At 44.7% G+C, this 14388-nt stretch overlaps 1 protein-coding gene across 1 annotated transcript in view; it reads left to right on the plus strand.

The window, feature by feature from the left end:
• The window catches only part of LOC144162548 (receptor-type tyrosine-protein phosphatase T-like), a 229376-nt gene that overhangs the window by 168733 nt on the left and 46255 nt on the right, over window positions 1-14388 (plus strand). Inside the window, exons 23-25 of the mRNA XM_077693134.1 lie at window positions 4915-5167; window positions 6570-6609; window positions 6721-6823. Coding sequence (XP_077549260.1) covers window positions 4915-5167; window positions 6570-6609; window positions 6721-6823 — 396 coding nt within the window. The remainder of the gene's footprint in view (window positions 1-4914; window positions 5168-6569; window positions 6610-6720; window positions 6824-14388) is intronic.

The following is a 14388-nucleotide window of genomic DNA, read 5'->3' on the forward strand; positions in this document are numbered from 1 at the left end:
AATTTTATCTGTGCTTGCAAGAGGGTGAATAAAGTACAACTTTACCGGTTCATAAAAGCTTCCTCTTTAACTTCTAGCGTTAAAGAGAGGCCCCATGGAGAGCACGCCCACCTGCGGGCGCACCCACAACAGATTTTCCACGGAGACTGGCTTCCATTGAGTGACGCTCAAGCTATAGGTTTGCGGCAAATGCTTAAATCCTCCCTTTCTCAGCAAAAGCAGTTTGCAATTCTCCCCCATATTTCAGAAACCGTAATTCCGACTGGTACAACTCAAGCGACTCTGGCAACAGACTAGCTCAACTGTTACGGTTGCAGTTATGGACACATTCGCAATTACGGCACGTCCAGTTCAAGGTCAATTGATTGATCCTGTCCGTCTTTTTGGTCTGGAACAGAAAATTTGTCTTGAGAGTAATAACTAGCGTTGAGGTGAGCACAAACTTAGTTTGTTCTCGGAAAGTTGTCTGCCTGGTCCCACTACTGTCCGAGACAATTCACGCCATCGTCACAACAAACTATACCCTCCGAAGTCACCAATTTGCATCCCCTGCCCTTTTCTCATTCCCTAGCTTCGTATCACGCGAAGAAGGAGAAAGATCTACCACGATGCGACGTAAGAATGTCACTGTAAAGTCCACGTCTGGAAGCAGGCAATGTCCGGCTCTACATGTAAGAAACCAATGGAACTAAGTATTTGTTGAATAAAAGTTGGAATGATAAACATCCGTGATCAAGGGCAGGCCGAAGATAAGGGAAATCATCCTCCCCCTCTCTTAGAGCTTTGGATACTAGCACTACCAAGCGTACACTGCAGCCATTTTTGTACTTGTACTGGCTGAGCTGGTGCAAGCACTGCAGCAAATTCATTTTTTCACTAACTTATAGTTCCAGTAGCACTGTTGGCTGGTCTGCACTCATCCGAACTTAATTGCACTCACCTGAACCAGTTAATTTTAAAGGTATCTCTAGGGAACGCTACCTGCCCTTCCTGGCCACGCACTAATGTATGCGCTGCGCCATTCTTTTCCCACTTACCTTTCGTCCCGCAAGAGGGCACTCTGAATCACGACCGCCTTTATAGATAGTGACCCACCCAGGCTCGGCCGACGTCCCTACATAATGTTAGGGGCTTTTCGCTCCATCAGCCGAGCACGTCAGGTTTCATTTGCTTGTTTGGCTTACCTTAGCTCCCCCGACGCCGCTGCACCGGCAGGTGTTGACGTCGATGTTTCTTTCCTGTCTACTTTTCATCAGCTTCGCGAGCTCCCCAGCCCTTCTATTGTTAATGCGCTGCTTTTTTTTCGGTTTTTCGTCGGCTTCCCGTTAAGCCATATAGGGTGTGCCCAAGTGCGCCGCACGTGACTGCATGTCTAAATGAAGGGTTTTGATCGCCGTCGTACTTTCAGGGAGCCGTGCATACCGTTGTACGCGATGGGGCTTTGTTGAGGTCTCAGCCGTTGAAGAAGTTTGCATTTCCGTGGCTCTTTCGCAGGCAAAAAACACGTTTGTGAAAGTGCCTGAGTTATAAGAAACGGCCTGCTTGCACAGCTCCCTGTTTACAAGGTCGAGAGGCTCCTCCTATCAAAGGGTGCACGAGAACTGACAAATCTTCACGCAAAAAGAACGCTCCTCGACGTGATGCCAAATTGTAGAAAGGTTTAATGATTGAATGAGCGGAAATGGCCAACTTTAAAAAACACAGTGGACATTCGTGGGCCTTCATGTAGCATACGGGACATGTACGCCTACAAATGCCGGTCGACTTTCCGACATAACTCGTTCCACCCGTTATCAAGTTCTATTGCTTTATTGTCTACGAAACTGCACGAGCGCTCACGCTGAGAGCTGCGAAAGCTGCAGGCCAGTGTGTATTCCTAAGGCCTGTTCGCCAATCAGCGGCACAAGTTTGGGTGACATGGTTTTATGCGAGCAAACTGAGCGCCTCATTGTGCAAAAAACATGGCGGTGTCTGGCACAGAAAATCGCAGTCGTCGTAAAGAGCAAAGGAGCTTAGAAAAATTGCAAAATTTGTGCCAAATTGCGTATGTAGAAATTTCTCAGTGAAGTAAACCAATTAAAAATTAAATTCGGCACATTCAAGTTCGTTCGAAAATTGAGTCCGGGTCTGTGAGTTGGAACCGAGGCCGTTACCACGGTGCTACATCAGCACGTTACCAGCGGCGGAATACGTGAAAGCCTAATGTGTGCGGCACTGATGTCATATCGCGTAACAGGTGAACGTGACTGCAGGGGAGTAGAACAGGTGCACCTCAGCAGCGGCGAGCACTGACTCGGGGGAAGCTATGTCAGGAAGTACGAATTGGTGGTGAGCGCGACCCAGGCCGGCGCTGCCCAGAGTGTCTCTGTGACGTCAGCTTAGGGATTCTCGCATTTTTCACCTGCTTCACTGGGGCTCGCTCTCCCTGCTCTTCCTTGGCGCTCGGTTGACCTTCGATGCCTGTCCGCACCGTATTTTGCGTTTGCGGAACTTTTAATCACAATAAAAGACATAAAATCGCGTACACCAGCTCAAGGCGCCATTTAAAGTATAGTTTTGATACCGCCGGCAAGAAATATTGCAGACGTCGCGCCATTCCTGCGAAGCCGTTCCTTCCGGAGCGCGAAGCGTGGGAGCTTGGTGTCAGCTTCTGTATTTAGGAATCTTTTGAACCAAGGGAAGAGCCATAGTGTAGTAGCTGACAACGGCGAAAATGCAAGACCAAAACAAAATCCGGGCCTTCGGGGCTGTCGGCTTTGGTAGAAGGCATAACGACTCCCGGTAACCGTATGTAAGTTAAAACATTTTTTGCAACCTTGCCGAACGCTCGAAAGTATTATATCACGTCACTTGACGTTGTAATGTCACGAAAGTATGCCAACATGCGCAATGCAGCTAAAAAAATGTAGGTTGAGTTCTAAATAACCTACGGTCTGTATAGGCGCGTGCTAGTTTTATACCAGCAAGCACCAGTATCGACGCTTACTGGACAAAACGAGTTACGTGTAGGGTAAAAATACAGTAACCCTATGTTTGTTCAGACCTGGAGGGACATTTCGTACATTTCTCACAGACATATCTTCATAATATTCGGTTCGGTATATTCATAATACCGAACCGATCGGTACGTTCAACATGTAGTGATCGATACGATTGAAACAGTTTGTGCAAGCAGTCCTACGAAGCATCGCGAGTCAAGCGAAGCTGGCTAAATTGGGGATTATCTTTAGCCTGGTATGACGGCAGCAGTTCTCGCTCCCCGGCAACTACTCAAGTCAGAGTCCCCACCATAAACGGTCGCTGCATATCTATAAGGCCGTCCGGAAGTCTGTATCCGCCTATGCGCGCAATGCGCAGTAGAGCCAGTTACCAAAAAAAGACGGATTCGGCACAGAAGTCGATGTATTGTAGACACACATGGAGAAAAACTGCGAAGCCTGAAGTTATTGAGGTGCTGTGAAATTTCTGGCAAGGAAAATAGCCCAGGCGTTAAAACTCACTGGCCAGCAAAGCCGTTCCTGTGCTCACGATTGTCATTGACGTGTTCGTGGACAGCACCCTACAGAGGTTGTCCAACTGCCACTAATGATTTAACTTATAAATTTTACTTAATTAGGACCCAATTAAAAATAATTGTGTTATTTTGTTTTGTGTAATATTACCAAGGCATCATAAGACATTTTTTTACGCTGTCTTTGTTTCTCGGTACGGCTTCCATGCTCATTTCAGACTATATTCTTTCGCTGTTGGCTTGGAGTTTGGAGTGGCAACAGAACTGCGTGTGACGGAACATCGTCTCCGGTTAAAGATTCCCGGGTGGTTTATATTGTGCATAGCTTTTCACTACGGCGCAGTTCAAAGCCACCGTGCGGCTTCGATGAGTAAACCATTTCTGGATTTCTCACCTTACTCGCGCAGCTATGTCTTTCTCTAATCATAAGTCTGGATATGTTCTCTAAAGCATTGCTTTTCTCGGGTAATCTAGGCCCTCGTTGATTTGTCCCAATAAGTTTCCCTTGCATAATGTATGCAACTGAACGTCATTTGCAACTGGGGTAGGATTGTACGAGTGCCGTCATAGGTAATTGGAACAAGGATTTGTGAACATCTAAAAATATTTGTCTTAGTGGCTTTATGACAGCCATTGCCGGTGTACAGGAAGCTTTTAGATGCGAAGCATCTCATGCTCGGGGCTGTGTGCCTCCCTCACTCGTTGTCGTCGTCCGCCGTCCGCACTCTACTGCGCATGCGTGTCTCTTCAGCCCCGTCAGCGTTTGGGCTGACGTCAGCGCAGTCCACTTTAAAAAGAAATAGTTAGGCGGCGCCCGGTTTCGATCCCACGACCGTGTGGCCGCAACGGGAGGTAAGTGGCGCTCCTCCCACTGCGCTACAAACCGAGACGGGAGCATGTGCTTCGAACGCGCCTTATGTCCTTCACTCATTGAAACTACGTCAAGAAGCTACTGATACAACGAAGGCACGCGAAGGTGAACGTCAACGGAAACGACGAACGCAAAAACTAATTGGAACTTCAGTCAACCCCATGGCTGCTTCGCATACTACTCAGGGCTCCCCTACGGGAAGATGGTGTAATTTTTTTTCTATAATGGAGGACTCTTTTAACCAGGCAGTTTCTGGAAGAAGACATTTCTGTAGATTTAGGAGACCCTGTTACGATTACTTTTGGCGGCACCACTACAAGAAGCACACGTATAGTAAAAGTCTCGATGGGCTTTTTTCTGGTGTCTCAGTGTGATTGTGTTGCGGTGCAATAAACATGCGCTGCATCAACAATTGCCTTCACAAAGAATAGCATCGGTCGGACTGGCGACTCAGTAAACGAAGCAAAACGTAAAAGCAACTAGTGTAATAACAGAGCTTTCTTTTCCTTTCTGGTCTCTCATGAACAAGCAGTGGTTACTACCTACTGGTGGTACGACAAGGCGAGAGCGTCGATGAGCCGCTCAAGCTCGTCAACTTCAGCACTGCCGAGAACCAGCGGCTGGGATACTACGTGGCCGCCCACCTCACCCCCAACCAACTGGACAATGGCCCGGTCAATTTTGTGGTTGGCGGCGGTAATGTCACGGGACTCTTCGAAAATCCGCCCCTCACGGACACAACGCCGTACCGCTTCGCACTGGTCGCCGAGAGTAACTTCGCGGGGGTGAGTGCCTGACGACATTTTATGATGGAATATGATGTATATATGTCTGGCGTCCAGATTAATAGTGCCTGCTTGTACGCTCATTAGAACTGAGGCCACTGCGTCCAACTTAAGTTCCACATCATGGCCTACTCAGTACCCTGTAAACGGAAAATGAGCAAGTTAACTGATTAAGTGGGGATGAAAAGGTTTTTCTTACGAGTAGGGGCATGAAATGGACTCCTCAGAAAAACAAAAGAGTGATAACTCGCGCCAAGTTCCAGCTCATTTTATTCGGAAGTGGCGATTCACCCACTCCTATCTTTAGCTACGTACGGAAAGAGAAAATGCATAGCGTACGTCATCAGCGGTCAAAGCCGTAGATTGGACAGTACAATACAATTACAGCGTGCTATTTCTTCCTTGGGAGTGGGATGATGACAAGTGGATCAAGAAAGAGCACGTGTGTGTATGTGTGGGTGTGAATGTGTGCGCGGACGCACCCATCATATATTGACGTATTCCATGTTCTCGCTAATTGCTGTGCCCAAAAAATTCAGCCTATCATTTGAAGTGGAGCCAATGGTTTCTAAGTTCACCTTAGGGTAGAAATATTTGAGTATCTACTTTGATTAAATTAAGTTAGAGACTAAATTTGACTAAATTAGAGTACATCCAAGATCGAGCAGCTCGCTTCATATCTTCAAATACTCACACAAAACCAGCGTTACCGCACTAAAACACCCTCTTTCCCTCCCAAATCTTGAATCCCGGCGCTTGATCGCCCGTCTATGCCTTCTTCGCCGCTTCTACTATAACTCACGCTCAAGACATCAATTACTCCAATCTGCACACAGACCTCCATCGCGCATAAATCACAGCAGACCCATTGCACGCATCAATGGCCAGAAGTCAGCATTTATCACCCCATTTTTTCCTAATGTAATAGACCTCTGGAATGCTTTAGCGGATGACTCTTGATCATGCGCCGACCGAGAAACGTTTCGTGCAAAGCTGAACGAACATTTTTTGAAGCATCTCTCCTGATAATTTCAATTACTCCGTGTTGATCGCTAAACGTTTTGGAATTATACTTAGTTTCGCTCTGCAATTGTTTAACATATCTACAACATCCTTTAGTCTTTTTGGGGGGTTTTGTTCTAGTACGTTCATGGGATTTCTGGTTCCGGTCTCCTGTGTACATCTATTTGCTTTTTTCTATTGACCACTGTAGCTTGTCTCGTCACTTGCCCCCCCCCCTAATGTAATGCCTTCGGGCCCTTAAGGATGAAATAAATGAAATGAAATGAAATGAAAAGAATGTCATCACAGGCAAGAACCGCTGCTTTTCCACTTTTGAAGCTCTGTCGGCATTCTAGTGGTGGCAAATCTATCAATTTGATTGGTTGTGTTTGTTTCGCAGGATGTGCTCTACGGCTATCGCCTCACAGCTCCGGTTATAGGTAAGTGAATATGTCAGCGTGAAGGCGCAATTACTTTCCTTTTTTACTAAAGCGAAGCCGGGGCGCCGGACATTAGGGATGCGATAAATTCCACCTTAACGCTCTATGCAGTGAATAGCGGCGGCAGCGTAGGACTTGGCGCCATCATAGGAGGGATAGCAGTGCTTCTAATTCTGATCATCGTGGCTGTTTGTGCAACATACTACTACCTCCGGTGAGTTCTACATTTATTACTTAATAAAGTGTTTTCACGTTGAATATGCCATAAACCTTCAGCAACAATCAATCAATAAATGTGTATTATAGTTTCCAGGAACAGCCGGCCTTTGTGCTGGCGCACGAGAGAACAAACAAAAGGCAACAGGCGGCGCAAGATACGCACATCTCACACACACCCGCATATATATATATATATGTATGATTGCCTGTTTTTTTTTAATGCAGGAATAAATAATTGAAAATTCAAGTCGAGAAAAAATGCGCCGTTTTTTCTGGAAGCAGGAATCGAACCCACAACCTCCGCATAACGCGGTGCTCTATATATATATATATATATATATATATATATATATATATATATATATATATATATATATATATATCCCACCTGGCGGGCATTTTTTCACCACTTTCTATTCGACTCAAAAAAAATTCTTCATCTCTTTCTATGACCCACCACAACCTCCCCTTTGCTTTCCGAGGTTTTCTTGACTGCCAACCCTTATATTCTGTCTTATTTCACGGAGCCCCTCATTTCCCATTTTTTTCTGATTCGCTATATATATATATATATATATATATATATATATATATATATATATATATATATATATATATATATATATATTGCAGGAAAATATTTCTTGGACACCGGCAAGTCGTAGCAAAAAAAGAAAGACACACGTCGAAAAAAGAAAAGGTTTAACGTTTCGGCCGAGGGACCGGCCTTCGTCAGAATAACAGCAGCAGCTGTAGTCACACAGCATATAAAGGTGATCGTTGCAAGTTCACGTGATGGGATGACAAAGTAAGCAATTCAAATGCAATATACCGAGGCCGCATGCGACAATCTTTTCGGATGAATACAACATAATAATAAGTCCGGCACGTGCAGTATAAGAAATCAGCACTGTCAAGCACACACGCGCACAAAAAGTAAGGGGAGAGAGAAGAGGATACGGTCAATGATGCAAGCAACTAAGTTTTCCTGAGCTTTCATTTAAACCACGTGCTATTGTCTCGAATTTATATATAAGAAAGGATTCACGGACTTCCCTGTCATGATGCGTACGGAAGCCAGATTCAAGTATCGTTGCTTTGATATGGTCAAATGAGTGGCCCGCGACATTGGCATGCTTTGATATCGGAAGGTGAGGTAGTGTAGCGATATGAGCCTTGTGGTTGTTGAACCGCTGCCGGAAGGGGGTTTTGGTCTCGCCAACATATTGCATTTTACAGATATCGCATTCAAGTAGATAAACCACGTTGCTCGTGTCGCAAGTATAGTTCCCATTTATCTTTAAACTGAAGTTAGATGCTGTGCTGCTTGCGCTTATGGATGTAGTCATATGATTGCACACCTTGCAACGCGGTTTGTTGCAAGGGCGGCAGCCAGTAGGCACTTTACGTTTGTTGTTAGATGATGTAAGCAGGTCGCGTAAATTTTGCGATCTTCTGTACGTTACGCATGGTGGTTCTCGGAATATTGATTTCAATCGCTCGCTCTGTAACATTATATTATGGTGCTTTTTTAGAACGGCATTTACATTTTGTGCAGGCGCGGAAAATGTGAGAATCAAGTTTGTATTGGAATAAACCGGCTGTCTTGTTTTGCGGCATAAAAGTGCTTTGCGGTCATGGCTATCAGCGCGCTTAATGGCGTCGTCGATGATCTCGGGTGGGTACTTCTGCTTAATTAAAGCACTACGGAGTTGGGCACAGTTTGAATTAAAATCAGCCTGTTCGGAACATATTCTTTTAAATCGAAGCGCCTGACTATAGGGTATGCTGGTTTTGCAGTGCTTTACATGATAGCTATTGAAATGTAGGTACTGTTGTTTATCAGTAGGCTTCCTATAAACTTTTGTAGTCAGTTGACCCTCACACAAAGTCAAAGTTACATCCAGAAAGTTGATCGTTTGGTCCGAGTATGTATGGCTAAATGAAATGGATGGATGAGCGTTATTAAACTCGTCAATAAAAGATAACAGCTGAGCTTCCCCGTGCTGCCAAATCATGAAGATGTCGTCAAGGAACCGCCTGTAGTAGAAAGGTTTCGGCGAACGGCTGGCCAAAAATTCGTTTTCGTGTACACCCATGAAAATATTCGCATAATTAGGGCCGATGGGTGTGCCCATAGAGGTCCCGTTAATTTGAACGTAATGGATGCCATTGGATTCAAAGTTGTTCAATTCTAGTATCAATTTTAAAAGGGTGACCAAAGTGGAACTGCCAATTACTTTTTCGCGGATCGACTCATTATATGCATGGAGTGTTGCCCGTATACCGTCCTCATGCGGGATATTGGTGTAAAGGGATGCTACATCTAAAGTAACCAGTAGTGAATCAGGGGGAACAGAAAGACCGACAATATCTGATAAAAAGTGGTTAGTATCTTTGACATAAGATGGATAAGAAGGAGGAATGTGGTTAATCAGTGTATCTACAAATTGGGAGATTAGTTCTGTAACCGTGCCGATGCCGGAAACGATCGGCCGACCGGGGTTTCCTGCCTTATGGATTTTTGGAAGAAGGTAAAAACGACCCGCGACAGGGCTCAGTGGGATGAGTGATTGCAGGGCGGAAGGCGGAATTTCATGCTTTTCAACCAGGTCTGTTATTTTTCGCGTAATAACGGATTTAAAATTCCCAGTGGGATCCTCATCAAGCCGCTTGTAAAACGAGCTATCACCAAGTTGTCTGGACGCTTCGTGGTCATAATCAACTTTGTTCAGTAGTACAATTGCGCCACCTTTATCGGCTGGCTTAACAATAATATCGTCACGAGATTTAAGGTCCTGCATTGCCGACATTTCTTTTGCTGAAAGGTTTCTCTTAAAGTGGGCTTGTTTACGATAAATTTCTAGAACATCCCGTTGAACAGCGGTGATATATAGATCCAGGCATTTATCTCTTTGAGTAGGGGGGGTCCAGTGTTTACAAGATGGAAGAATAGCAGTATTGGAATCAGAAGGATCTTTGTCAGCAAAATATTCGCATAGTATGAGGTTTCTGGCAAAATTATCCAAGTCCTTCATGAGGTCAAATTCGCTGTAACTACCTGACGCTGGACAAAAATTGAGTCCTCGCGACAACAGTGAGATTTCGTCATTGGATAGTATATAACTAGACAAGTTTACTACATTACTAGATGACAGTAGTTCATCCGTCGATGGGGTATTATTTGAGGCATTATTTGAGGTCGGAGGCAGCATGGCGACAGGCATATCAAGGGCTACATGAGGTGCAATAACTTTATCTCTCAAAAGCTTCTTACGTTTGATCGCACCTATTTCAATCGACTTTTTTTGTTGGTATTCCGCTAGTTGTTCCGACTCCTGCGAGCTGAGTTTATGGTGGGAAATCAGTTGGCGTTCTTGATTACAAAGAGATCTTAGAGCAGATTCGTGGTGGCGAATTGCAATGCCGACAAAACCAAAAGACGCATTTAAAAGTACCTCATTCCATGCGGCAATGTCAGAAGGAGACATATTTGTTATGGCAGGCTTTACAGCAATTCGGAGGCCCTTGGGTACTACACCGGCCTTTAAATAGGTCTTTAGCGTAGAAATATGCATTTGGCACCGCAGGCGCTTTTCTACAATTTTTCGTATCCTCATGAATACTCTAGATACAGAATAATTCGAGCAGTTTTTACCGGTATGTGCAGTTCGTAGTCACTTTGTCCTCGATGCTTTCTTTCCAGGGGAATTGCGTGTTCGGAGGTTGTAGGATGGGTCTAGACCATTCAGTGCAGAAGAAGCTGGAGTACTAGTAGTTTCGCCTGAGCTGGTTGGTTGCTGTTGCTGGCACGGTGGACAGGAAGGGGAATCGTTCGTCGTCGATTGAAGTTCGGCCTGGGGCTGTGCGGTAGGCGACTGGTTGGTTGCTGGATCGTTGCACCTGGAGGTTGGGTTGACTGGAACAGGAATTGGTTGGGGTTTATCCTTCGATGTTGGACTCGTTGCGGGCAGTGTAGTTGAACGTTGGTTGCTTGGTCGTTGGCGAGACGTTGAGCCATTTACGCTTGAAGAGTTTGCAGCATGAGCGCCAGAAATACTTCGCACAGAGGGGCAGTTCAATGGAGGCCAAGTGGCCGAGTCATTGCGTGATGAATGCAGGTCAGCAGCTGCGTCATTTTCGGTCTCGCAATTTAGTTCCACAGGAGCGGGGGAATCACTGGGTACGGAGTTGCTCCAAGACGATGTGGCGTCACTGACTCTTGTGAACAGCAGCTGTCGGAGGTGACTTGCTAAGATTGCCGTTCCCTCAAAACTTAGATGAAGACCGTCGGCAGCCAAGACACGGTTTGAAGGTAGCCCGTAGAACCCGTGGTCGATGAAGTAAACAAGCCAGGAGTGGCGACAAAAATCTCGTAGAAGGGCGTTGAACTGGTGAGCCTTGAGGTTGAACTTTCGAACGAAGGCGTGGTTGAAGTTTTGCCGACGGCGATTAGTGGATCTTGGCAGGACCAAGCTTACGTATACCCTCTTGATTTGGGGAAGCTCCTTTGAAATGACATTAAAAAGCGCACGAAGGCTGTCAAAGGTGTTGTGGGACGTGTTGGAAGCCAGGTCGTTTGTTCCAACATGAAGGACAAGGGTTAGATGTTGGCGCGTACAACAAACGTAAACAACAAACAACAACATACGTAAACAACGTAAAACGTAAAAACGTAAACAACAAACGTAAAGTGCCTACTGGCTGCCGCCCTTGCAACAAACCGCGTTGCAAGGTGTGCAATCATATGACTACATCCATAAGCGCAAGCAGCACAGCATCTAACTTCAGTTTAAAGATAAATGGGAACTATACTTGCGACACGAGCAACGTGGTTTATCTACTTGAATGCGATATCTGTAAAATGCAATATGTTGGCGAGACCAAAACCCCCTTCCGGCAGCGGTTCAACAACCACAAGGCTCATATCGCTACACTACCTCACCTTCCGATATCAAAGCATGCCAATGTCGCAGGCCACTCATTTGACCATATCAAAGCAACGATACTTGAATCTGGCTTCCGTACGCATCATGACAGGGAAGTCCGCGAATCCTTTCTTATATATAAATTCGAGACAATAGCACGTGGTTTAAATGAAAGCTCAGGAAAACTTAGTTGCTTGCATCATTGACCGTATCCTCTTCTCTCTCCCCTTACTTTTTGTGCGCGTGTGTGCTTGACAGTGCTGATTTCTTATACTGCACGTGCCGGACTTATTATTATGTTGTATTCATCCGAAAAGATTGTCGCATGCGGCCTCGGTATATTGCATTTGAATTGCTTACTTTGTCATCCCATCACGTGACCTTGCAACGATCACCTTTATATGCTGTGTGACTACAGCCGCTGCTGTTATTCTGACGAAGGCCGGTCCCTCGGCCGAAACGTTAAACCTTTTCTTTTTTCGACGTGTGTCTTTCTTTTTTTGCTATATATATATATATATATATATATATATATATATATATATATATATATATATATATATATATATATATTGTAGTGCCGATAAGGGCAATGCACGCAAACGGTTATTCCGCATGCACACATACTGCCAAGAGAACTATGCAGATGGAGTAATGTAAGCCGTACAGGAACGGAGGGATCTAAAAGGGCTTCCGCTTAATAAAAACAGCATAATAGGAGTGTCAGCATGGAAAGATGTGGGGAAATAACAAAAGCAGTACGAAAGAAGGAAAAAAAATTCTGTAGCGCGCACTTCACTTCGAAATGAAAACATAAAAGCAGTCGTACGTCATAAATACGATAATAAAAAAGCACTAAGCTATGGCATTACCACCTCACGGACATGCTAGCAAAAGAGAGTCGGGGAAATATTAAATATATTAAATAAGCATTTAGAGCACCGGTTGTACATACATTGCATTCGGAACAGAGGACATAAGCCACGCAGACATTTCGGATTATGAAAAGCATCGCGTTTCCTGGTCAACTTCTGCGACACATGGAGTGGAATATATTGTAGCAGGACTACACGAGACACTGAGCCGCGAATAATTTTGAGTAGGTGAAGGAGATCCGTCTTCTTCTTCCTTGAGATTAATCGTGGTAGCTTCAATGCAGAAGATGATCCAGAGTTATTATTACCGGCGAAGCCATGGTTAAAGATAGATATAAACTTATTTTGGAGCCTGTGAATTATGATAATAGTAGTAGTAATAATAATAACAATAATAATAATAGTAAAGACCAACAGAAATCAAGTACATAATCAGGCCTACTTAATCCGAATCGGGCTTATCTGGCAAAGCCTGCCGGCAACAATCGTTATTGTAAATTCTTGCAAAACATCCTACAGCACAGAGTATCAAGCAACCACAGATATCCATCCGGTATTCACAGAACCTGTACAAAGTTCTAACGCATGTTTTATAGAGCCTTTTCCGTTTATATTTGGAGCCATGCACGAAAACACCTGAAGGCAAAGAGTTCTTTAAGTATTGCTGTCACATAATAACGGCGTGTTCTTTTCTCGTGCCTTGTAGAACAGCGAAGAATTGCGTAGCATTGCTTCGGTCATAAAGAGGCCATGCAGACAAAATACAAGTTTTTTTTATTCGAAATATTTTGAGATTTTATAGTGCCCCCACCGCTTGTCCGGATGCAAACGATGCTTTATTCACTGAGGAAATGATCAATTTAAGTTAAAATCTATTTTCCCGCTAAATCATGTGCTTTCGTGGTCTGCAATGACATCACAGGATCCGACCGCTCTGCAGCCGATTGGGAGACCTTGTTTGCCGTTAGTGAACATAGATGGCGCAACCATGCCACGGCAAGCCTTTTTCTGCCTTTGGTTTGTTTTTGATTTAAACTTGGTTTGTTTTTGTTCTGGGAGAAAATATTTGTTTCGTGAAACATAGTTCTCCCGCGACAAATATGGTCACGTAAGACACCGTGGCTTGCGTCAATCGGCCAGTGTCGTCTAAGACAAACCCAAATCCCCGCAGTCCTGTGCAGCTAAACCAGGCATAGTGCGCGCAGTAGCAGCAACAGTACTCCTAGGTACTCCCATGTTTACGTGTGCTTTCGTAACTTCCCCTGTTTGTCCCACCATTCTTACTGCTTTAAAAAAAATTGCCCTAAATTTAAGCGCAAATAGCTCGTTCGGCAAGCTTATAAGCTCTGCCTAATTTGCATCTGTTATTGCCGACCTCCGCCAATCGGAAGCTGAGTGGTATGACATCACAGGTTCTGCTGCGGGAAATGCGCTAGCGGGTCAATTGCCGTTGCCTTTTTCCTAAATATATAGCTTTCTTGAGTGAAGTTTACGTTAAAGTGGTCTCAGGGTGACTCTAACGAGGCAATCTTTTGAATGAACCAAACTTTTGAATGAACAAAAAGACCGGACTGGCGTGTAAAACGTTTTAAACGTATCAAAAGAAAACTGTTTTATGATAACGGTTTCATTTAGGAGCGAGGTAAAATCCGGCAACATCAAGGTTTTGAATGCATTGTCATCTTGGACAGTACACAAGTCATTATCAATGGTGCGCAGCAAAACAGCTAAAATGGAAATAACTCGGTCTATCCGAC

The sequence above is a fragment of the Haemaphysalis longicornis genome, unplaced genomic scaffold (genome assembly GCF_048455015.1).
Source record: "Haemaphysalis longicornis isolate Haplotype H1 unplaced genomic scaffold, Haemaphysalis longicornis Haplotype H1 scaffold_12, whole genome shotgun sequence".
Lineage (NCBI taxonomy): Eukaryota > Metazoa > Arthropoda > Arachnida > Ixodida > Ixodidae > Haemaphysalis > Haemaphysalis longicornis.